This window comes from Chiloscyllium plagiosum, chromosome 7 (genome assembly GCF_004010195.1).
Source record: "Chiloscyllium plagiosum isolate BGI_BamShark_2017 chromosome 7, ASM401019v2, whole genome shotgun sequence".
NCBI classification, from domain to species: domain Eukaryota; kingdom Metazoa; phylum Chordata; class Chondrichthyes; order Orectolobiformes; family Hemiscylliidae; genus Chiloscyllium; species Chiloscyllium plagiosum.
In genome coordinates, this window is record NC_057716.1 from 19,183,929 (window position 1) to 19,209,130 (window position 25,202).

A 25,202-nucleotide genomic window follows, 5' to 3' on the forward strand; every position below is an offset into this window, starting at 1 on the left:
GGGTGGGGACAGGCTGGGACAGTGTTAGACGGTGTTTTGGGGCAGCGGGCGAGGAAGCAGTGTTGGGAGCGGGCGAGGGCTCGCGCGTGCTGTGCTGCTGCTAGTCTCCTGAACAGGGAGTAGACTTAATAGAAAATGGCTGGTTCTCTCTGTATCCCACGTGATATAACCTTGCTAACCAGTCTACCAAGAACCTTGGTGAACACCTTACTGAAGTCCATACAGATCACATCTACCTCTCTGTCCTCACCAAAAAAACTCAATCAAGTCAGAGAGGATTCAAGAAGTAACAATAAGACGTGATTTCCCACGCATAAAGCCATGCTGACTATCCTTAATCAGTCCTTGCCTTTCCAAATACATGCAAATCCTGACCCTCAGGATTCCCTCCAACAACTGGCCCACCACCACTGTCAAGCTCACCGGTCTGTAGTTCCCTGACTTGTCCTTACCACCCTTCTTAAAGTGGCACCTCGTTAGCCAACGTCCAGTCTTCCGGCACCTTGCCTGTGGCTGTGGTTGATCCAAATATCTCAGCAAGGGGCCCAGCAATCACTTGCCACATATTTCTGGAGATTTATCCACTTTTGTGTTTCAAGACATCCAGTACCACCACCTCTGTAACATTGGAAATTTTCCAAGACATCACCATCTACTTACCCATATTCTATATCTTCCATGTCCTTCTCCACAGTTACACTGATGCAAAATACTTGTTTAATATCTCCCCTATCTCCTGGGTTTCACACACAGGCTGCTATGCTTATCATTGAGGTGCCCTATTCTCTCCATTGTTACCCTTTTGTCCTTAATAAATCTATAAAATCCCTTTTTTGGATTCTTCTAATCCTATTTGCCAAAGCTATTTCATGTCCCCTTTTGTCCTGATTTCCCTGTTAAGGATACTCATTCTGCCTTTATTCTCTAAGGATTCACTCAATCTCTGCTGTCTTTATCTGACATATGCTTCCTCCTTTTTTTTGACCAAAGCCTCAATTTTTCTAGGCATCCAGCATTCCCTGCACCTACCAGCCTTGCCTTTCACCCGAACAGGAACAAATTGTCTCTGGATTCTCATTCTCATTTTTTGAAGGCTTCCCATTTTCCAGCCATCCCTTTAGCTTCAAACATCTGCCCCCAATCAACTTTTCAAAGTTCTTGCCTAATACCATCAAAATTGGCCTTCCTCCAATTTAACACTTCGACTTTTAGATCTGCTCTATCCTTTTCCATCACTATTTTGAAACTAATAGAATTATGCTCGCTGGCCCTAACGTGCTCCCCCATTGACACTTCAGTCACTTGCCCTGCCTTATTTCCCAAGAGTCGGTCAAGTTTTGCACCTTCTCTAGTAGGTACATCCACATACTGAATCAGAAAGTTTTGTTGTACACAGCTAATAAATTCCTCTCCATCTAAACCTTTAACACTATGGCAGTCTCTGTCTATGTTTAGGCAAGTTAAAATCTTGGATCCTCCATCTTGGATTACCCAGTAACCCCTTGGTATTAAACTATTGAGTTGCAAATTTACTAATCCAGGTCTGCATTGATTAGATTAGATTAGATTAGATTAGATTACTTACAGTGTGGAAACAGGCCCTTCGGCCCAACAAGTCCACACCGACCCGCCGAAGCGTAACCCACCCAAACCCATTCTCCTACATTTACCCCTTCACCTAACACTACGGGCAATTTAGCATGGCCAATTCACCTAACCCCTGCACATTTTTGGATTGTGGGAGGAAACCGGAGCACCCGGAGGAAACCCACGCAGACACGGGGAGAATGTGCAAACTCCACACAGAGTCGCCTGAGGCGAGAATTGAACCCGGGTCTCTGGCGCTGTGAAGCAGCAGTGCTAACCACTGTGCTACCGTGCCGCCCATTCTCACATTCTTCCCCATCTTTTTTTTTCCTCCACCTATAACACCAATGTTTTATTGTCTGTGTCTTTTTATATGTATGGGAGGGAGATTTCATGACTTTACTAGTTAAAATTCTAAATCCCTCATATGTCAGTAGTTCATAGTTCTTTACCTGCGGTTAGAATCAATTTATTTGACAGATACGTTGGAGACGGTTTTTTTGATAATAGCTTTAACTTGAGATCACTGGTGGGGTTGATTTTTTTTTAGCATGATACTTCAGTGAGGTATGATACTCTTGCCTCAAATGTATTCAGTGACCATATTTTCACCATCCTCATGGAGAAGAACCTATGACCCTCAGAACAAAGCTTTTCCTCGTCTCTCTAAACAGAGTTCCCTTATTTTTGAACTATGTCTCCCCATTCTACCTTCACAAAGGAGGGGAAAAATCATCTTTCATTCCTCTTAGACTCAAATGGATAGAGAACCAACTAGCCTTTCTTCATAAGATAAACCCTTCTTCAGTGAAGCTAATGCTCTCTCAATTGCTGCTATGCAATTATGCTCGCTCATAAATAAGACCAAATTGCACAACGTACTCCAAATCTGGGCTTACCAATTACATGTATAATGGTAGTAAAGCATCCCTACTTTATATCTCACCCCTCTTGCAATAAATGACAATTTAAATTTTCTTCCTAACCACTTGCTGTATTTTTTATTCCATTCAAGGAAAAAATGGACTTCATCGGCTGGGCTAGCATTTATTGATCATCCCGAGTTGCCCTTGAGAAGGCAGTGGTGAGCTACTGCCTTGAACCGCTGCAGTCCATTTGACGTAGCTGTACCCCTGTCACCAGTGAAATTAAAATTTGGAATGCAAGCTTTTTGTCATTTGCTGACAAATTAGAAATAAGTTAAATGATTTGGCAGGAAGTAGGACCTTATTGGCTAGACATAAATTATGGTGATTAAATAAACTAGCATTCGATGCATAGCAAATATTTGGTACGGAGGAACTAGGAGAACCACTCCTGGCAGAAGTCCAGGTCTGAGATGTACAAGTCAGTTAAAGTTTTCCTATACAGGAAATCCAGGTATGACCTTCATAAGGCCATCAGAGACACCACGAGGTAATACCAAACTAAGCTTAAGACTCAGATGACCCACATGGATACCTGTTTCTAGCTCGTTATGTCCTGTAATCGTTGCCACAAAGTGAATTCGAACAGAATCACGGGCAACAGTATGTCCATGCTTGACGAACTCCATGCATTCTCCGCTCTCTTTGAGCAGAAGGTCAGTGAATCAATGTCACCTGTACTCAGTCTCCACCACAGGTGTTTAATCGGCCTTCTTGAGAGTGAACCCATGGACAGTGACTGATCTGGATTGAGTTCCTGGCCATACACTCCGATCACGTACAGACCAGATGGTGGGAGTATTCACAGACATCTTTAACCTCCCCTTACTACAAGCTGAAGTCCCCACCTGCTTCAAGAAGACCACTATCATCCTGGTGGCAAAGAAGAATCTTGCACCATGCCTCAATGACTACCACCCATTGGCTCTGACCTCTATAATTATGAAGTACTTAAACAGGTTAATCATGGCTCATGTCCCAGCCTCCCAAACCACCTTGATCCTTTGCAATCTGTGTACCGGTGCAACATGTCCCCAGCAGATGCCATCACCTTGGTCCTATACTCATCCCTGGAACACCAACAACAAGGATACCTATATCAGGCTCTTTCTTATTGACTACAGTTCTGCCTTCAACACTAATTAGAAACAGGATGTTTATGTATATGTATTTGGAAAGGCAAGGACTGATTCAGGATAGTTAACATGGCTTTGTGAGTGGGAAATCATGTCTCTCAAACTTGATTGAGTTTTTTGAAGAAATAAGAAAATTGATGAGGGCAGAACAGTAGATGTGATATATATGGACTTCAGTAAGGCGTTTGACAAGGTTCCCCATGGGAGTCTGATTAGTAAGGTTAGATCTCATGGAATACAGGGAGAACTAGCCATTTGGATACAGAATTGGCTCAAAGGTAGAAGACAGAGGGTGGTGGTGGAGGGTTGTTTTTCAGACTGGAGGCCTGGGACCACTGGAGTGCCACAAGGATCGCTGCTGGGCCCTCTACTTTTTGTTATTTACATAAATGATTTGGATGCGAGCATAAGAGGTACGGTTAGTAAGTTTGCAGATGACACCAAAATTGGAGGTGTAGTGGACAACGAAGAGGGTTACCTCAGATTAACAACAGGATCTGGGCCAATGGGCTGAGAAGTGGCAGAAAGAGTTTAATTCAGATAAATGCGAGGTGATGCATTTTGGGAAAGCAAATCTTAGCAGGACTTGTACACTTAATGGTAAGGTCCTAGGGAGTGTTGCTGAACAAAGAGACCTTGGAGTGCAGGTTCGTAGCTCCTTGAAAGTCGAGTCGCAGGTAGATAGGATAGTGAAGAAGGCGTTTGGTATGCTTTCCTTTATTGTTCAGAGTTGGAGCGTCGGAGGCTGAGGGGTGACCTTATAGAGATTTACAAAAATATGAGGGGCATGGATAGGATAAATAGACAAAGTCTTTTCCCTGGGGTCAGGCAGTCCAGAACTAGAGGGCATAGGTTTAGGGTGAGAAGGGAAAGATATAAAAGAGGCCTAAGGGGCAACATTTTCACGCAGAGGGTGATACATGTATGGAATGAGCTGCCAGAGGATGTGGTGGAGGCTGGTACAATTGCAACATTTAAGAGGCATTTGGATGGATATTTGAATAGGAAGGGTTTGGAGGGATATGGGCCAGGTGCTGATAGGTGGGACGAGATTGGTTTGGGATATTTGGTCGGGTTGGACTGAAGGGTCTGTTTCCATGCTGTACATTACTATGACTCTAACTGTGGAGTTGGGGTGGAATTTGGCAATATTTACAAGTTGACTAATGATACCACCATTCTAGCTTGGATCTCAAACAAGGACAAGACTGAATTCACTAGAAGTTGAATGTTTAGTGTCTTGTTATAAAGACAACAGTCTCTCCATCAACATAGCAAAACGAAGGAACTGATCATTGACTTCAGGAAGCGGAATGGAAGGCATGGTCCCGTCTGTATCAATGGTGCCAAGGTGGAGATGGTCAAATCCTTGGGATGATGATCACTCTGTCCTGGTTTATTCACGTCAACATGACAGCCAAGAAAGCACAACATCTCCACTTCCTCAGGAGGCTAAGAAAATTTGGCATATCCTCAAGGATTTATCGATTTTTATAGATGCACCATAGAAAGCATCCTGTCTGGATGCATCACAGCATGGTATGGCACCTGCTGTTCCCAAGACCACAAGAAACTACAGAATTGTGAACACAATAATCCAGCTCGCAAGCCAACCTTCCATCTACTGACTCCATCTATACTCCCCGCTGCCTTAGGAAAGCAACCAACAAAATCAAAGATTCCTCCCACCACAATTCTACTCTCTTTCACCTTCTTCCATCAGGCAGAACCCTCTTCAAAGGGTTGGTGCAGACTTCATGGGCTGAATTGCTTCTTTCTGCACTGTCGGGATTCTGGTGAGATTGCTGATGTTAGTTTCAATTTTCAAAACATTCCTTGACTTGCCAATAGTCCCATTAGATTAGACTATGTCAAACTGACTTGATTTACTGCATTTATACGTTTGCTCATTTCTGTGGAAGTTCTCTAGAGTGCCTGGCAAAAGTAAGAGGAATTGAGAGAAAAGTTGTTGTCATATTTGCCATAGTCATCGTTTCAGAAACATCGCAGTTATATTTGATTTACAAAGTCAAAAAGGGATGGGTTTGGAGATGCCGGTGATGGGAGCTGTGTAATTGTATTTCTGTTTGGTTTAGGTGCAATTACTTTGAAAAGCACTAAGTAAATTTCAGAATGGAGTTTAATGGTGAAAAGGAAATACCATTCATGAAAATTCATAATCCAAAGAATCTTCACCTAAAATGTTAACCCATTATGCTTTAAGTGTTAACTGACTTGTATATTTTCAGTATTTGTTTCAGATTTAAAACATTTGTAGTACTATCTAAAATTCCAAGCATTTCACAGGGCTTTGATAGACCTGTAACATGATGCATCGCTTCACCGTCACTTGCTTTGTTTGTGCAGAATCCCATTCAAACCATTCGAACCAGTCGGACAGTGGCGTTTCTGACTTACAGTCTACAGGTCACGTTCGTTCCCAAAGTATCGTCAGCTCCATTTTTTCAGAGGCTTGGAAAAGAGGCACACAACTGGAAGAGCAACAGCAGCACTCCAAAGTAAGAGGAAAAAATTCTACTCTCTAGATACACAAACAAAAATAGTCAGCTTTACCTCTAACCCTTTAATGATGAGCTTGCTTGTATTATTCATCACTGTATAAGTGATCAACTCTGCTGCAAAATATTAAGTTGGGCATGTTCTGACTTTTTTTTAAAATTAAACTTCAGGAATGTGATCACTACATTGCTGTAATGCTAATAAGCTCAAATACCAGCTTGGCTTCAGGGTCATCTTATCCCTCAGCAAAGTCTGCAGAAAATTTATACATAAGAATTCAGCAGGAAGTGGGAAGGTAAATGGGTTTTTGGTCTTTAAAGAGAATGGAGTGTTAAAACAAGGAGGTCTTGTTAAAACTATACAAGGCACTAGTCTGAACAAACCTGGAATACTCTGAAGAGTTTTGTCCCCTTACTATGGAAAGATATTACTGGCATTGGAGGCAGACCAGAGGATGTTCCATGAGAAAATCCCTCCATACTTGTAATCAAGCTTATGAGGAGAGGTTAGGTAGGGTGCACTTATACTCACTGGAGTTGAGAACAAGGAGACTGAAACTCAAGATTCATGAAGCTTGACAGGGCAGATGTCAAGGGGTTGTTTCCTCTTGTGGGAGAGTCTTGGACCAGAGGGCATAAGCAGTCTTCCACTTAAGACAGCGGTAAGGTGAAATTTCTTGACAGCAGTGAATCTGTGGATTTTTTTTTACCACAGAGGGCTGTCAAGATTGGGTTGTTAAGTATATTCACGGCTGAGATAAACAGAGTTTTTATCCATGAGTGAATTGAGGGTGAGAGCAATGAGACAGGAAAGTGGAGTTAAGGATTATCAGATCAGCCATGATCTCATTCAATAGTTTACTTCTGTTCCTACATCTTATCTTTACACAATGGAGCAAGATGATCTAACGAAATCACAGTTTTGCAGATACCATCAATTGCCATTTTGCTGACTCAGCATGTGGTCAACTCGAGTAGGTCAGATTTAGGAAATCCCTGCCATTCTGTTCAATTGTTTGAATTTCTGATTGTTTCTGCTAAAGGCAGATTAAATTCTCCCTTCTGGTGGCTAGTCTGTAAAAGGCAACCAATTTAGTTAATATTATTCTCACTGTTCTTTCCTTCAGCAGCTGAGACAAGGACATTCTCCCTTCCTATGAATTTAGGGGAAAATTAATGTACCCAAATATGGTATGTTAGTGTTTACCTATCAAGAAATTGTTTGCTGATTCTCCAAGCATTCTAAAGTCTTCGCTGCTGATTTGGATGGTAGTGCAGAACTTGTAATGCTTATTTTCACTTTTGATATATTAGGGATATACTTTTACAATCCACAGATTCATGAGCAAATCAGAATTTGAGAGTTGGGCATGGTTTTGTTAACTGCACCTTTCTCATGTTTGGATGTGACGTGCATTCAAGAAATTTGGAATGATGAGAAAGAGGATATATTTTAGAAATATGTGCTAACATTGTACTTAAATGTTTACTTTGCACCTTAGAGCCCACTAGTTGCAAAGTTATTTTGGCACAGCCTTACAGTTTTTGTTGCAGTGCTTCTTACCACACTAAGACAAGTTGAGGTATTATAGGCTTAATTCAAAAAGATATTTGATAAAGCACTAGTTTAAAGTAAATTGGATAGAAATTCAGAATAAATCCTGGGAATGGACAGAAAATTGGCTAAAATGTAGGAAAAACATTGGATATTTGCAGAGAGTTTGTCATGACAGGAAAAGGTCAGGTTTTTTGTGAACATGAGATCAGTGTTGTGTGAGTGAGATCGATTCAAAGTCTGTATGTAACCTCAAATATTAAACTGTTGAATCTGAGGCTCCAGCTCAGAAGCTAAGAATGTGAGTTGAACAAAACGGTAGCTGGGGGGGTACAATTCCAAATAAAAATTGATACTGGCTGATTGGTTGAAACAGCCAAAGGAACTTCAAGAATGAGGAACGGCATCTTAATTCATACTGGCTGACAAAGCCATTAAAGGGTGTGGGTGTAAACAGGAAAGTGGTGTTGAGGACAATTAGATCAGTCATGATCTTTGTAAATGCTGAGGCAGGCTCCAGGGGAAAAATTACCTACTTCTACTCAAACTATGGATGTTTGTATATTCCCTTTACCTCATTCTATCATCATTAGCAGACTGAGTTTTTTTTTAAAATAACTAACCTTTTCACTTCTATATAGGGAGATGCTTCCTGACGTCAACCCTGAATGGCCTATCTGTAATCTTAAGGTCCAGTGTTCTAGATTTGTCCAGCTGAGCAAATCAATCACCCCATCAACAGAGCCAATGTGCCACTGTATTGACTTCTGTAAAGCAAGGTTGCACATGGATCTTGGAACCCCACTTAAAATAAAAATTAGAAGGAACAAAGCTCATCAACCTTTGATTTCTCTTTCCTACTTCAGCTATAGACTTTTAACTAGGACTTTGATTAGACGCTCATTATCTGCCAAAACAAATATCTTGATTATTCACATTATATATTTGATAATGCTCCTGTGATTTAGTATGTTGAAGGCCCGAATAAGGTTGTTCTTGTTCCAGCAGCAGTTTATTATGAGAAAGTTGACCACATGAAGTTGAGGCTCTCAGACGTGTCATATTTAGGACATGTGCCATGCTGACAGCCTAAAAGTGGTTCTCCCTTGTTATCTTCTGAAAATGCTCAGTCCAATGCAGTATGAAATGAAGCAGACAGGAAAGGCCTCTGGTTGAACCTGTGGGGTGAAAGTAAAAGTAGAACAGTTTTTTAAAAAAAATCCAGAATTCCAGTAAGATTGCACAGGAAATAAGTTCTTTCAGCCCATCCGAAAGAATTAGTCCTACTGCCATGCTCTTTCCTCTAATCTCTTCAATTTTTATTTTAAATACAGGTCCAGTTCCCTTTCTAAAATTTGTTTATTCTGCTTCCAGCACTCTTTCAGACTGCATTCTTGATCATAAACTTTTGTTTTCAGTACTGATGGTCCTGGAAGTGGAAATAGTTGCTATATTTTCTACTAACAGGTCATAATTTTAAACAGTTAATAAATTCCCCCTTTAGTTTTGACCTCTAGAACAATCCCCAGCATCTCTCTCTCTTTCTCCACAAATTCTTTCATGCCCAGGTGTCATTCAGGTAAATCTGCTTTGCAAAGCTTTGACATTCTTTGTAAAGTATAATGCCCAGAGCATGGGAGCAATATTCCATCTGAAATATAAGCAGTATTTTACTATAACTTTGTTGCTTTAGTACATTATACTTATATTTATATGCCCAGCGTTTCATTTGCTTTTTGAATGGTTGATCAACTTGTTCTGCCATTTTCAAAAGAAATTGTAAACCTTCAAGTTTCTTTTGGTTTTACATTGCCTTTTAAAGTTGTACTATTTAATTTATATTGCCCTTTCTCATTCTTCCTTCTAAAAACATATCACTTCATACTTATAAGTTTCCATCTGTCATTTGTCTATCCTCTTTAAGTATGCTATTATCTTCCTGTTGATGATCAATATTTGATTGCCAAGTGAATGTTATTGCCTGTTACAACTGACTATGGAGGTGAGTCTGCCTATCCATTGACAAGGGTTAGTATTGGGGAGGTGAAGAAATTTTGCAGATGCCTGTAGAACCCAGAGACTGTCAGTTCCAAGAGGAGATGAGAAATAACCATGTGACAAAAGATGCACATTGAGCAGTTCCTTTCAGACCACAGCAATTCCAGTGTCAATATTAAATCCTTTTTTAAACTCTTGAATAAAAATTCAGTAAATTTCAGTCTGACTTTAATTATAAATCAGAATAGCTATGCTTTCTAATATATCTGAAATATATCCCAGTCTTCAATATCTTCATTGAGTAGAGGGAAGGGGTTTCGGAAAGGAATTCTAGAGCTTGGGCTCCAGCCAGATGAAGACGTGGTAGCCAGAAGTGGAGCAAAGCTGGAAATGTGTTGCTGGAAAATCGCAGCAGGTCAGGCAGCATCCAGGGAACAGGAGAATCGACGTTTCGGGCATAAGCCCTTTTTCAGGAAGCAATCCTGAATTCTTCAGAAGTGGAGCAAAAGCAATCTGGGAGTTCTAGATTCTAGAACAAGCTAAATCAATAACTGGGAATTAAACTCTGCAGTGTTGTACCTGGTGTCAGTTAGCTTCTTGCTATTTTAACCAGCAGCATGATTCACAGAGCTAGATAGATGCAGTATTTCAAAAACTATAAATTTAAATTGCCTGCAAGCAGATCACAGTACTGTGTTAGCTCTTAGTGCCATGAGAGGTACAAATCTTGCATTGTGTCAGGGATGTGTATTTTTGTAATTTGTACTGGAGTGGAACATTCTCTCAGAATGCAATGCATTTGACATAAGGAATAATACAATTTGAGGCATTCTGCAGGGAATCCTATCAATGCTAATTGCAACCCTGCAAGTAATGTGCAAAGACTTCACAGGTTTTTCAAGTCTGAAGTTTTGTGCACGAGATCACCATCTGGAGAATACTATTAGACACTGGTCTCCTACCTCTGTTCAGACTCAATCCAAAGTGTCAAATCTCCCTTCTCTACTGGTTGTAACATTCAGACATTAAATTAATTTGGGGTAGTCTGAATTCCAACAAGCACTCAAATTACTGTTCCAAAGGAGTGTTGTGGAGCCTGTCATAATGTAGATTGGGGTTCATTGAATTGTGTGATGTTGACAGATTCTGAATGACTGTACACTACTTACATTTATTACTACACTGAGGACTTTGCTAGAAATTTATCCTAACTGATTTTTGTTCTAAAGGCTTTGAAGCTCGAATGCTATGAGTGCAACTGGTGTTGAGTGCAGATTTTTAGGTGTCAAAAGATCAGAACTTAATCATTATGCTCATCCATCTCATTTAGATTAGAATGCTGAGCACCTGTCACCTTCCACCTTCTGGTTGCTCACCCAATAACCACTTTTCATGTGCATCTAAGCAGTGAATGTCAATGGACTGAACTCTAACATCATTTCAATTAAGTGAAGGCAGATTCACCTCCGGTTAAAGATGTGCTTTTTTTTGTCAGTCATCATTGATGCAAATTAGCAAAGGGAGTCCTGGCTTTTATTCCTATGTTTCAAGGTCATTGGAAGCCAGTTGCAGCACTTTAGCCCCTCCACTTGACGGGATCAGCTAGCTCAAGACAAGGAAAAATAATAAGTGGTCATCATTGCATTCCATGACTGAGAGACCAATTGCCTTTGTTAACTGACTCAGTAAAGGAGAATAATTTCTACTGCTCGTCAGATTTTAGAGAAATCAAAGTGGGAGGGTACAGCGATCTTCCTTGTGTTAGGATTGTATTCCAATTTTGATAGCCTGCAGTTTCTCAATCGAGTTAGTGAAAAGGTGATGCCATGAACTGATTTGCTGTGGAGAATTGATAACCTTTTTACATTTACTATCTCTCCACAGCTCAGGACGGACTCTGTCAGATCCTACTCTTCTTCAATAGCACCAACTCTCCCTCAGGCCAGGATCAGTGTGCCGCATGTAGCACCACAGCCTTCTCCTCCACCCCCACCACCACCTCCACCCCCTCCTGCACCCTTTAACAAATACAGCACCATTAGCAGACAACAGACAAGCAAACAGCCAGCCCCATATACCTTTGTTAATCAGCCAGCTGTGAGTCAGCAGGCTATCCCACCAGCCCCACCCTCACAGCTGATGAAGCCACAGTTGCTGGTTGAAAGTGACAGGCAAAGTGTTCCTCTGCCAGTTCCCTCTACTCCACCACCCCCGCCACCCATTCAAACAATCCCTGCTGTGGCTGCATTGAAACCAGAACCATCCAATCTTTCCCCCATTCTACCTGCCTTCACCCCACCACCTCCTCCACAGAAATTACAACAGCAAAATATTCCAGCCGTTGTGCAGCCCTTGGTTGTTCCTTCTCCTCCTCCTCCTCCACCTCCACCTCCACCACCACCACCACCACCTCCTCCACCACCACCAGCTTTGTTACAGGCCATTGTCCCTAAACAGATAGGAGCATCATTTGGGGCCTCTGTCAGTCATCCACCTCAAACAGCTCCCAAACCAGCAGTGCCTAGTGTTGTTCAGGTGGACCCTCTTCCAACACCACCCCCTCCCCCAACCCCTCCTGCAACATCAGCAAAGCCACCCAAGTTCTCAGTTGCACAGATCCCACTGCCACCGCCCTCTCTTCCTTCATCCCCTCATTCACCTGCACCAAAGCAATTGGGTGGAGCTACAGACCAAGTGCCCATTCCTCCACCTCCGACAGTTTCAATTGTAAAACAGTCCATTAACCAGTTCCAGACTCCTCCACCACCTCCAAAGCCGCCAGCAACCTCCCTTCAAGCTCCTATGTCACCCCCAGCCGTGAAAGCAAAACCTAAATGGCAGCCTAGTTCTCTCCCATCACCAGAGTTTCCTCCTCCACCTCCTGAAAGCAGTTTACCCCAACCTCCCCCACCTACCCCCACTCCTCCTCCTACTCCAGTCAAATCAGCTTCAGTCAAAAAACCAAAAAAAACATCCAGTCCCGGTGCTAAGAAGCCACCTCCCACACCCCAGCGGCATTCCAGCATAAAAGGATCCAGTTGTGCAGATATGAAGGAGTCCAGAAAACCCGTGGAGCCTCTCAGCAACAAGTTTGAACAACCAACTGTTTCCTTAGCCTCTCCAGCAACAGATGCTACCACTTTACCACCTGCTCCCTCTAAGCCTGGCAAATTAAATTTGGCTGCAGTAAATTTGATGTTCCCACTTGGAGGACAGACAGGAAAAGGACCAGTAGGTCCAATTGCTTCGAAGGAGCCTGTGTCAGAGTTTCCCTCGCCGCCTTCAGATTCAGACTTCCCACCCCCACCTCCAGATTTAGACCTTCTACCCCCCCCTCCTCCAATAGAGATGGCAGCTTCTGCTGGTTTCTCCAATGCTGTTCCACCTAAAGTAGCCGTGGTAAACCCTCAGCCACAAACATGGTCCAAATCATCTACCAAGAAGGCGCCACCACCAGTACTTCCCAAAAGGAGCGACAGCACCCGCTTGACACAAGGAGAATCCACAGAACACCAGGCTCCTCCCATCAATCCAGTACCAGTGTCTCCTAAACCAGCCTTGTCTGTACAGCCGCATTTTCTGGCTGACCTCAATAGGACTCTGCAAAGAAAGTCTTTTACCCGACATAGCTCAGTTACCTCTGCACGTGTATCCAAAGCAGAGCCCATCACAACCATGGACGATATGGTGCTTCCTCCCCCTCCTCCTGAATTGCTTTTTGACCAAGAATCCACTGGCCCATATGCATCTGGCAACATCTCAGGCTATGCAACATTACGGCGTGGACCACCTCCAGCTCCACCCAAACGGGGAGACAACACCAAGTTGAGTCGGGATTGTTGATGACCCAGCTGCCAATGTGCTGTTTACATGCTGCTCCATATATACTCAACTGCAATATTCAGAGCGATATTAATTGCCTTTCTTAAAACTCTGGCTGCATACATCTTCAACAAAATTAGATCACATTATTCCTTGTAGAAATCCTCATTCTTGGATCAGTGAAGTGTTGTGTTTCACTTGTAAAGTCAAATCGCTCTACTTGTGTAAATATAGATGCTTTTGGCATATAACGAGACCTAGTGTGGGGTAGGGGTCTGGAATGTGTGGTTTATCTGACAGTTTCCCATTTAGTACTGTGGTGGAGAGGGTGGTTGAGGTGGACCCAGCGAAAAGGAATGCTTTCCTTCCACTTAGATTAAATGTCATTGTGATTTCATTTTGAAGTTTTGTCTTTGGAAGACTTAATTGGCACCTTCCCAGTGTTATTACTGGCAGTTTTTTTTTGTGTTTTAGGGAGCTGGGACTAGAAATAGGATTGTGATCAGTTGGGCAAAGGATGTCAATTTTCTGCATTCTGTTGGTTTAACACTTAAGTGTTCCTCATGGAAATAAACCCTACAGAATGCTAACTGATCAGAATTTGGGAATTCTCAAATGTTTTGATTGAAATGCAGAATGGTGGAACACTACAATCTACGGTGTGGCAATTTTTCTGGAAATTGTTGATCAGTCCTCTGGTGATTGTTGATTTTGGGTCAAATAGCAAAGCCATTTGAGTTATCCAACCATGCTTGAGACTTCGATTTTAGTGCAAATATATGGTCCACCATTAAACTGACAAAAGCTTCTCAGTTGGAGTTACATAAGATTAAGCTTGTTTGAAGGGTGATACAGAGCATCAGTGACTTAAAGATCTTTTTAAAAATCTTTGAATCTTTTAGTGATCAAATCCAAAAAAGGTGCTAAAGAATAGATCTGGATTCTCATGGCACAGGTCTGAGAATAAGATTGCAAAGCTCATTGCTACTTTTACAGTTGCTTTATTTGAATCTACTGTTAATAAACTAATTGAACTGGTTTGCTGGCAGGCTAGTCAGAGATTTAATTCGCTGTTTTCTGTTGAGTTAGTTTATCACAGCTCGATAGCTGTTCTGTTGTGAAGTTGACCTGGAATAAGCAACCTGGTACTACTAACCCCACTTTTCAAGCAAATGTGCCAGTGAAGTCAAATTCATCTTGGTTGTGGGGAGATTATATTCCTTCCTGACATTTACTGAAGGCTACCCACTTAAATATGGCACCCAGGTAACCCAGCAACATTAACTGCCTTGTGGGGAGGGAAGTATGTGAAGGGGACAGGGCAGCAAAGAAATAGGCAGTAAATTAAAATGCCTTTCTTAAAACTCTGGCTGCATACATCTTCAACAAAATTGGATCACATTACTCCTTGTAGAAATCCTCATTCTTGAATTTAATTAAATGCTATTAGTTGAATTTAGATTTTTTAAAAATCTATTATCAAGATTAAATCTGACAGCATTTTCTTTCCACATTTTTGGATGTTCCCATGTGGAATATATTTGCGAGTTGATCTAAGGCTGTGTGACCAGCCACTCAGCAGTGTCTTAACATAGGTGGGCAACAAAACAATTCTGGAAAGGGATTGCCCAGCCTAACCTTGTATGTTTCGTTTTTTAGAAACAAGATCATTACTGTCAAGAATCAAAGCTTTATGGATTTTACATTACAGACCTCACTGAAATGATTTCTGCCTTTCTAAAAGATTGGTGTTCTGTCAGCACAGGACCTGACTTGCTTTGAAATGTGTCAGAATGAAAGGCCAACTGCAAAATAAGCTAGCACATAACATTGTAGCAGCATGTTTGACATTGGTATTTGCATCAGATTACAAATGCTGTGGTTGTGGGCAACCCTTTGGATCAGTTGTAATTGTATTTTATGACATCTCAAAATATTACAGAATAGAGGAGCCATGTGGTTCATGTCTGTACCAGCTCCTTGGAAGAGCTAACCAATTAGTTCTTTGCCTACTTTTCCCAACAGCCATGCAATTTTATCCAATATATCTAAATTCCTTTTGAAAGTTACCATTGAATCTGCTTCAGCCACTGTCTTTCATGCTATGCTTTTCAGATCATAATTCACTGTGTAAAACAAAATTTACTTTGCCTTGCTTCCTTTGCCAGTTATCTCTGCTTATGCTGTAAACAGTTAATTTACTTACTCCTATCAAAGTCCTCTTCATATTTTTTGAATGTCTTCATGAAATCTCTGGTTAAACTTCTCTGCTGTAAAAAGGGACAATCTGTGATGTTCTCAAATAATGGGATTTCTATCATTGATCTATCTTTTAAAGCAATTTGGTACCCACCAGCACTTTACCCCTGTGATACATTCCTCTTCATAATTAGGATGCCTGCTGAGCATTCCTAGTCACTACATATCATATGGGTACAGGTATTTCTGTTTACTGCATAGTCTCCATTCATACATAACATTGCCATTCACTATATCTACCTTGTAATTACCAGCCTCTACATGTACCATGTGTGCATGGAACACAGTTCATTACATGTGTATGAAGTATTTCCATTTATTACATAGGCTGTGTTCATACACAGTATTGCCATTCACTAAATCAACTGTGTTTATGTGGAGTATTCCCAAATCACTACACCATTATGTATGCCTACACAGTATTCTCATTTACTACATCAACCATATACATACAGAGTATTCCCATTCACTACATTGACTACTGGGCAGTACATTGCTATTCACTGTGTCAACCACATGTTCAAGGCATTCCTATTCACTGCACAGAATAGTCCCATTCACATCTGCCATATACATAGATTATTCCAAGTACATAGACTGTGTGTGTTAAAGAGTATTTTCATTCATTACAGCACTCCTTCAGGTTCTATTAATATTTTCAGTGCATCAGTTGCTAAATGGCACCATATCTCAGAGCTCATAAAGGTTTTTAGTGAATAGTTATTCCTTCGTTTTTGGTATAAAATGAAGCATCCGTTTGGGAAGTTGGATATATGTGAAACATACTCACCATAGCCAAGATCCTTAGTAATCTGCATATACTTTAGTTTACTCCTATGCAATGTGCACTTGAGCTGAATCCAGTTTTATTCGTGTATTTATGAATGTCCCACATCTTTCAGGTTTTTTTTGTGGCCCAGCATGGAATGAATGAGCAAGCTCCCATTGTGTTGTGTGTTTAACTTAAGATGCTAAGCTAGACTTAAAATGTGTGAATGCTGGAATCAAAATCAAAAAAATACAGAGAGATTGATGTAAAAACTCTGCTTTCTGTCCATTGATGATGCCAGACCAACTGAGTTAACGTTTCAAGTCCAGTGACCTTCAGAACCAGTGGTAGCTGGTAAGAGATTAGTATTTATGTAGATGGCAGCATGGGGAGGTAAGCAGGAATAACTGATAAATGGAGATAAAAACCAAAAGAGAAAATACCAGCGGTCTGATTTTGTTGCTAGCTAGGCTTGTTCAGGATAGGGAAACTATGAAAAGTAGTTCTTGCTAATTGCCATCAATCATGACAAATAGGTCTATTAATTGTGACCCAGATTGGGAACTGCCCCAAGTTGGTGTTTATTTTAACCTTTTATTAATCCATTGGAATGGGAGACAAAATTGCGACCTGATTTGCTATTTCATCAATAATGGAAGGATCATATTCCAGATTAAATTGCCTGGTATCTTTTTATCTGTTCAAGTTAAATGTTATTTACTGTCTATCATATGCCTCACTCTGAAAGCTGGAAGAAAATTGTGGTCCAATTTTTAACTAACTTCAAGAAGTCAATTTGGATAGAGCTAGCAGCCTATTCAGTACTGAGATTGGAGGTGGTGGTGGTGGTGGGAGAGGGGGTTAAGAATTAGAAACTATAAACATTGCTTTATGAAAAGATACTGAACTATTGAGCTGTATCATATAGCACTCTGGCTGAAGGAAAGGATTTAAAAAGCACTTTCCACAAACTCAGGATGTTCTAAACTCTTCATAAGTAATTACGGAGCTGTGAAGTGCAGGTTTTATTTTGAGGGGGCAAAAGGAATAGCCACTTTGCCATTTTTCACCATATTATTTAATGAAACAAATCAAAATCTTACAGTAAAGGTCATTATGTCTCTGCTGGCACTTTCTAAGTTATACAACTCCAATCATTTGCTCTTTCCCCATATTTCTACAAATCTATCTTCCCTTGAAAACAATGTATATGATTTTTATTTTGAAATCACTATGGAGTCTACTTCCACAACGCTTTCAGGTATTGTATTCTAAATTATCATATCTGTGCAAAGGAGCTCTTATTTTGGAAATTTACTTCAATTCATGTCATCTGCTTACTGACCTTTCTTCCAGAGGAAAGAGATCTCCCTTTCTATTGCTCAAAATCATGTAGGATTTTGACCATCTGTTTAACTTTCTGCTTTTGAGCGTAGTCTGGATTTCCTAGTATGTTCACATGTTGTAGTCCTTCCTCAATGGTATCATTCTAGTAAATCTCCTCTACATCCTCTCCAATACCTTGACATCTTCTGGGTTCCACACCCTAGAAATGGGCAGAACTCTAGCACAGGCCTGATTAGTATTTTGTAAAGCTTTAGCATGTCTCCCTTGTGCATGTGAAGCCACAGATTCCTTAAGTGTTCCCTCCTTGCAAGTGGCAGATAAAGATTTTTGTAAAAACCCTCAATTCTCCTGGTCTTTGTACCCCATTTTACAAATGGGCATTAAACTTGCATTTTGGAAGGGAGGAGGAGAAGTAATGTATCACTTCACACTTCTTTGCTTTAAATTGAATCATGCCTTCTGTCCATTTCAAGAATTTATGATCTTTCTCCCTGTTAACTATTTTTGAGTTCAAAATGATGCCTTATATATTCCTGTCGCCAATCATATCAAAGATAGCGCTGACACTGATCCCTGGGACACCATTGTTTACTGTTCTCCAGTCTGAAACAAAATCTACACTAGTTCTTTCTATGTTATTGCAACTTTATATCCAGACACACTGTCTTTGGGTAAGTAATAAACAGATTAGTGTACTTTTTTTAAAAAAAAGGCTACAAAGTGTCCAATCTTCATGTTAGAAATTAAAACTATTCATGCTAAGTCCATTATTTCTCAGGCCCCCTCAAGCCACCGATTGTGATTCACACAAAGAAGAATTAAATAGAATGAGAATACATTTTAAATACATTTTCCCAGATCTAGGTTGAAGAAATTTAAGTTATTCTGGTTCCTTTGGGGAAATTGAGGAAATAGGGTCTCAGCAGATAAAGGCTATAAATTGGTGATTAGACAACCTTGAGTTCAGCCCACTGGAGGTGGAAGTAGAAGCAGTGATTTCAAAAAGAAATGGGGAAGGCATTTGGAAGCAAATAAACTTTCAGCCCCAGGGGGATTAAACTGGTGGGCAGTATTGACTAGTTTAATCCATTGGGAGTTAGCGTGCACATAGGCTAATTCGTCTCCATCTGTGCAATAAAACAATGTCCAATTTACTGATGAATCTCCTCTAGATTTTGGTGACTTTGGGAGTGCCATGAATAGAAATTACAGCAACAATATTTTTATTATTGATGCTAAATGTGACAATGAACAAAAACCCCTCAACACTGCCCACCACCCAATTTTCACCAGTACCATTCCTCCTCCTCTCTTTCACAGGGAATCTAGGAAACCCCGAATGGTACTGCAAGTGAGTAACTTGTGCAATTGTCAATTGACACTATAAAGCAGTCAGTGTTTTTTTTGTTTAAAATAGCATCCTTTATAGCAAGAGCAAAGTTACTGAAGGTATGCAATACTGGAACAAGTACCAATGAGTAAGTAGGGAGGAGGCTATTTACAGATTGTACAGGCAGTTTGTAAACCAAAAGTGAGGTTATGGTCTGGTGTGTTTTCTTTTTCTTAACTGGATTTTTATAAAACGACAAATGTTGAGAATTTATTACAAAGGCCTTGAGAATCAACTGGCCTTTCTCATTGTCTAGGGGCAGCACAGCGGCTAGCACTGCCGCCTCACAGTGCCAGGGACCCAGGTTCTATTCCGGCCTTAGGTGACTGTGTTCAGTTTGCATATTCTCCCTATGTCTGCATGGGTTTCCTCTGGGTATTCCAATTTCCTCCCACAGTCCAAAGATGTGCAGGTCAGGTGAATTGGCCAGGCTAAACTGCCTTTAGTGTTAGGTGCATTAGTCGGAGGGAAATGGGTCTGGGTGGGTTACTCTTTGGAGGGTCGGTGTGGACTTGTTGGGCTGAAGGCTCTATTTCCACACCGTAGGGAATCTAATCTAATCTAATCTCAAACTTCTTGTGAAAATTAGTACTAGGAAGGTTGAGGTTATGATGGTGGGAGAGGATAGGAGACGGGAAGAGGTGAAATGGAGAATTTCTACCAAAGAGAAAAAAGCCAAAGAATCAATTGTAGGTGCTGGAACTACGAATGGTGTGTTGGATTTGGGCGGAGAGGAGGAGTTCACAGACAGATTCTTGGTACTGGATTTGATGCCCTGGTAGTGTAGTTTGTGTAACGCTTAGGAAGGTTAAGTTTAGAAATGAGATGATAATTCATTGACAAGGCTTATCGATAAATTACTGCAGTACTGTTTACAGTCATTGCAAGGGTTGAAGTGGTCTTGGGCCTTTTTTTGTCACATTACTGACCACATTGTTTGCACCTTTCCCATTTTGAGAGTGTGGAGAAAGTGAGGACTGCAGATGCTGGAGATCAGAGCTGAAAATCAGAGCTGAAAATGTGTTGATGGAAAAGCGCAGCAGGTCAGGCAGCATCCAAGGAGCAGAAGAATCGACGTTTCGGGCATGAGCCCTTCTTCAGGAACATTTTGAGAGTGTCTTGGGTATTTGGGAGGGCAGTTCAGTTTATTTATTACAGTTATGAGCCACAGTCTGGGACAATTGTTCTTGCTGTCCCAACTTTTTTTTTCCAAACTGTACAGACCAAATTTACTTTCTTTTGAGAGAGATTAGCTGTAAACCTGTTGAAGACCATTGTCACTGCTCATTCTGCAAATTTCCTTTTGGAACTGGTGAAACCTTCTTGCATCACATAATTCAGATATAATATTGACCACAAGACTGCACTCAGAAGCATTCTTTAAACTGGACTCAGGTGCATATCACTTGTTACACTTGTGTGGCGTCACTGACTGACAGGATGTTTGGTTTGGGATGGGGGGGGGGGGGGGGGTGAAGAGAGATGTTGTGGGTGAAGAGAATGTCATGAAATACATGAGGACTCCATGACAATTCACCATTAAATCCCATGATATGCCAAGCTTAGTGTCTGTACAGTTAATTATTGGAGACTGGGGAATGTTTAGCCTTAAATCAGACAAGTGAAGGGGCATCCTGTAACCTGTTCAGTGGTGCTTAGAAATATCACAGCTATTCCCAACCATTCATGATTGATTGATTGGTTTAAAGCCATGTTTCTGTGTTTTGTTTCACTATAATGTTGTAAAGATATTTTGGAGTGCTGCTGTTTAAATGCAGAGATGGTTGGCCTACTCTCTGGCCACAACAAAATACTGTACCAGATTGTTAAAGGCCATCTGACACCCCTACTCCAGGGAGTATCTGGCTCAATAAGGGAAAGATCAGTGTCAAAGTAGAGAGTAATATTGTATATAACTTTCATTCCTTCCACCCATGTTCACTCTAAGAGAAGAACATATGCAAGTTTCTTTTTTTTTTAAAAAGTGTAAACTGAAATATATTAATACTGAAGACTGTAATTAATGCATGAGAAACATAACAGTTTTTATGATAATAAATTGATTTCAAGTTAAATATAGGCCTCTGTGTCATCTTAGTCAAGCTAACATATAGCACTAATTTCTGTGGCTTATTTCCTAGATTATAAATGAGAAGTTAATATTAGCTTGCTTCAGCATCTCCTGGGAGAAGTAATGCTGCAGTATTGATTCGCAGGAAAGGAAGTGCTCCCATCCTTCTAGAATAATCCATATTAAATACTAATATGGAGACATCTTTGTGTTTTACTTTGAATCAGTAGCAGACCAAGTGAAAGTAACTTCAATGAACTAATACACATATCAACAAGCTAATGCCTGTTAATGGAAGGGACTCTGCTATCCTTACGTGGTCAAGCATCTGTTATATTGAAGTACCACCTGGCATCGACCTAGGTATGAGAAAAAGCAAAAGACCTTGACATGACCTACAAAGTTCTTACTAACATCAAGCAGTAGTCTGATAGTCATTCTGACAGCATTGTAACTTATGTCCCAAACAACACCATTCCTGAGTATGCCCCAGAGAGATGGGCAAGGAAATGTCCTGATGATGGCACAATATTCAGCACCATTCATGATTCTTCAGATACTGAACCAATCCATGTCCAAATGCTACAATACCTGGAAAATGTGTGCTTGGTTTGATAAGGAGCAGGTAATATTCATACCCTACAAGGTCAGGTAAATGACCATCTCCAACAAATGAAAGTCATAATCACTGCCCCTTGCCATTAAATGGTACTGCCACCACTGATCTTACCCCAATAAGATCTTGGAGGTTACCAATGATCAGAAAAGAACTGGCCTAGCCATAAAACACTGCTTACAAGAGCACGTCAGAGGCTAGGAATACAAAAGTGAGTCCAGTGTGTGTCATGTTTTCTCTCTTGGGTTTCTTCATTTACTGTAAAACTCAACTCGCCTGACTCCAAAGCCTATCCACCATCTGCAAGGCACAAGTCTGAATGAGTGTAGCTCCAACAATACACAGGCAGCTTGACACCATCCAGGACAAAACAGCCCACTTGATTGGCACCACATCCACATTCACACCACCAGCAGACACAGTAGTGGCAGTGTGTTCCATCGACAAGATGTATTTCAGAAATTCACCAAGGCTATTTAGCACTTTCCAAAGCCATCATAAAGACAAGAGCAACAGAAGCATAGGAACATCACCACCTGCAAGTTTCTTTCCACAAACCATTCACTCACCAACACCAAATTTACTGCAGCAGTTCACAATGGCACCTCAAGGCAATTAACAGATGGGCAATGAATGCTACCATAGCCAGGACTGTAAAGTCCACATCCCATTAATGATATATTTTTTTAAATTGCTTACATACCGTTGTGCTGTAGGAGCACATTCATTTGCTGAAGTGACAAGTAAACCTGAACACTAGCTTCAATTGGACTTTAGGACAGACACGAAAATCATGGAGTCCCTGCAACATGAAAAGTGGCTGTTTGGCCCATCAGGTCCATATCAACCCTCCAAATAGCATCTCACCTAGACACACCCTATACCTACATTTACCAAGACTAATTCACCTAGCCTATACATCCCTGGATGCTATGGAGCAATTAGCATGTTGGATAATCTTCACTCTCCACCATTACCACCAATTTTCATGTCATCCATAAACTTACTAACCACGCCTCCTATAGTCTGTTTCAAAATTGTCTTTACAAATGACAAACAGTGGACCCAGCACAGTGCCTTGCAGCACACTGCTGTTCCAGGTCTCCAGTCTGAACAACAACACTGTCCCACCATCCTGTCTCCTGTCAAGCCAATTTTGTATCCAATTGGCTAGCTCGTCCTGGATCCCATGTGATCTCAGCTTACCTGTCAGTCTATCATGTGGAACCTTATCAGAGGCCTTACTAAAGTCCATGTAGACAATGTCTACTGTTCTGCCTTCATCTATCATCTTGGTCTCCCAGAAGGTACAGTTACAACATTTAAAAAGACATTTGGACAGGTACATGGAAAGGAAGGGTTTTGGGATTTGGGGCAAATGGAACTAGTTCAGTTTAGGAAAGCTAGTCAGCATGGAGGAGTTGGCCTCACGACCGGTTTCTGTGCTGTATGACTGATCACCTAACCTGTACATTTTTTAAGACAATGGGAGGAAACCAGAGCACCTCGTGGAAAAATCACACAGACGCAGGGAGAATGCACAAATTCCACAGTCATTCAAGACTGGAATCGAACCAGAATCCCTGACATTATGAGGCAGCAGTCCTAACCACATTGCCATTATGCTGCCCAACCCTTGAAAGGCAGTTTAAGGGCTGGAACATTTTACCTATAATGTTAAAGGTGAAGGAGCTTGGATTGTTCCCTTTGGAGTAGGGGAAATTTGACAGATGGACAAAATAGGCTTAGATAAAGAGAAAACCAGAAAAGTCCTGTCCCGTTAGCGAATGGTATAAAATTTAGTGGTTATAGATCTATGATTTTTGGTTAAAGATTCAGATTGGATGAGAAAGGTTTTTTTACTCCAGGGTATTGATGTGGAGTACTCAGCTTTTTGAGTGATTGAAGGAGAAATGGCCATTGATTTCAAAATGAAATTAAAAAGGCATTTGAAGGCAACCACCTTGCTGGGCTATTGAGGATGAACTGAAGGAACGAGATTGGTTGGTTATCTCCATGACCAACCAGCAAATACTCAATTCTGACCTGCTCTACCATATACAATTCACATACAGTTGAGATTGGGCAAGGATAATACATTTTCAAGTACACTTTGTGGATAGCTTTTGTTCTGAAAACTGAATACTAATTCACACATTGCTATTTAATGATTTAAACTCAGGTTCTCTGGATTTAGTCAGAAATACTAACCATTAGTATGAAGTCCTAGAGTCCCATCAACACGGAGGCTCAACATTTGGGTGCACACAAACAACGAAGGAATAAAATGTTTTTAGATATGTAATTGTGTCTTTCATCTCCTTGGAATGTCCCAAAATGTTTAAAAGCTAATTAAGTATTTAAAATATAGACACTCAACCTTCAGGAAAACATAGCAATCCCACAAACTGTAAAATGGAACGAGCAGTTGAATCTGTTTTGCTACCCCTGGTTAAAGTATAATGTTCATCAGGACCCTGGTCAACTCCCCTCCATTTCTTTGAAAAGTGCCAAGAAACCTGAGTAGGTAGACTCAGTCTTAAGTTAGATGGTACCACTTCAGTGTTGCACAGGCCACTTCACCAACATTAGGATTTCAAGTCCTGGAGGAAAGCTTGGTTGCTGATACCAAGTTAGAGTTAAATCAAGGCTGATGTTGCTTTGGTGGTCACCTTGATGTGGGAAAATTGATGGTTGGGTTAAATGCATCATTCATTGCTATGATTGAATCATAGGGCAAAATCTTGCACGAGGAGTGAACAGACACTGGCAAGAAAGTTGGGAAAACCGTGCAAGATGGCTAGTGAGGAACTGTGATGCTGAAATCAAAAACTTATTTTCCAATCAAGTATTGAACAGTAAAGTGAGCAAAGGACTATTTGTGTGCATTAGATGTATTAACATCTCATTATGAACATAAACTCACCTCACTATTATGCAGTGTTCCATTTTCCCCAAACACCAGATAGAAGCCAGAGCATGGACATGAGCATCAGAACAATTATGTGGCAACTCCAGTTCACTACTTGCTCTCCATCTTGGACATCAGTCAGCAACTAGTTAAAAGGGGTGGAGATGTTGCTGTATGTCACTATGCTATATCACACTCTCCCATCTGCACCATGTGCCAGCAGCTACACAGCAAACACATCAATCAAATAGCCATATCTCAAAGTCAGATGGGAGTATTCCTCAGTCAAGTCAAGG

General features: G+C 40.9%; 1 protein-coding gene and 1 long non-coding RNA gene across 9 annotated transcripts in view; one reads left to right on the forward strand and one right to left on the reverse strand.

The window, feature by feature from the left end:
* raph1a (Ras association (RalGDS/AF-6) and pleckstrin homology domains 1a) overlaps positions 1–19,654 on the forward strand; it is a 176,300-nt gene extending 156,646 nt beyond the window's left edge. For 5 of the 6 annotated variants that reach the window (XM_043693158.1, XM_043693154.1, XM_043693155.1 and 2 more), the window contains 2 exons: positions 6,017–6,168; positions 11,606–19,654. In XM_043693158.1, the coding sequence (XP_043549093.1) occupies positions 6,017–6,168; positions 11,606–13,564 (2,111 nt within the window). In that variant the 3' untranslated portion in view covers positions 13,565–19,654. Of the gene's footprint in view, positions 1–6,016; positions 6,169–8,364; positions 8,453–11,605 lie in introns of those variants that run through there. The other variant, XM_043693159.1, reaches the window with a different exon arrangement.
* Positions 1–25,202, reverse strand: part of LOC122551378 — a 105,736-nt gene that overhangs the window by 74,309 nt on the left and 6,225 nt on the right. For 2 of the 3 annotated variants that reach the window (XR_006312088.1, XR_006312089.1), the window contains exon 2: positions 8,660–8,901. This is a non-coding gene — a long non-coding RNA (uncharacterized LOC122551378). Of the gene's footprint in view, positions 1–6,325; positions 8,902–25,202 lie in introns of those variants that run through there. The other variant, XR_006312087.1, reaches the window with a different exon arrangement.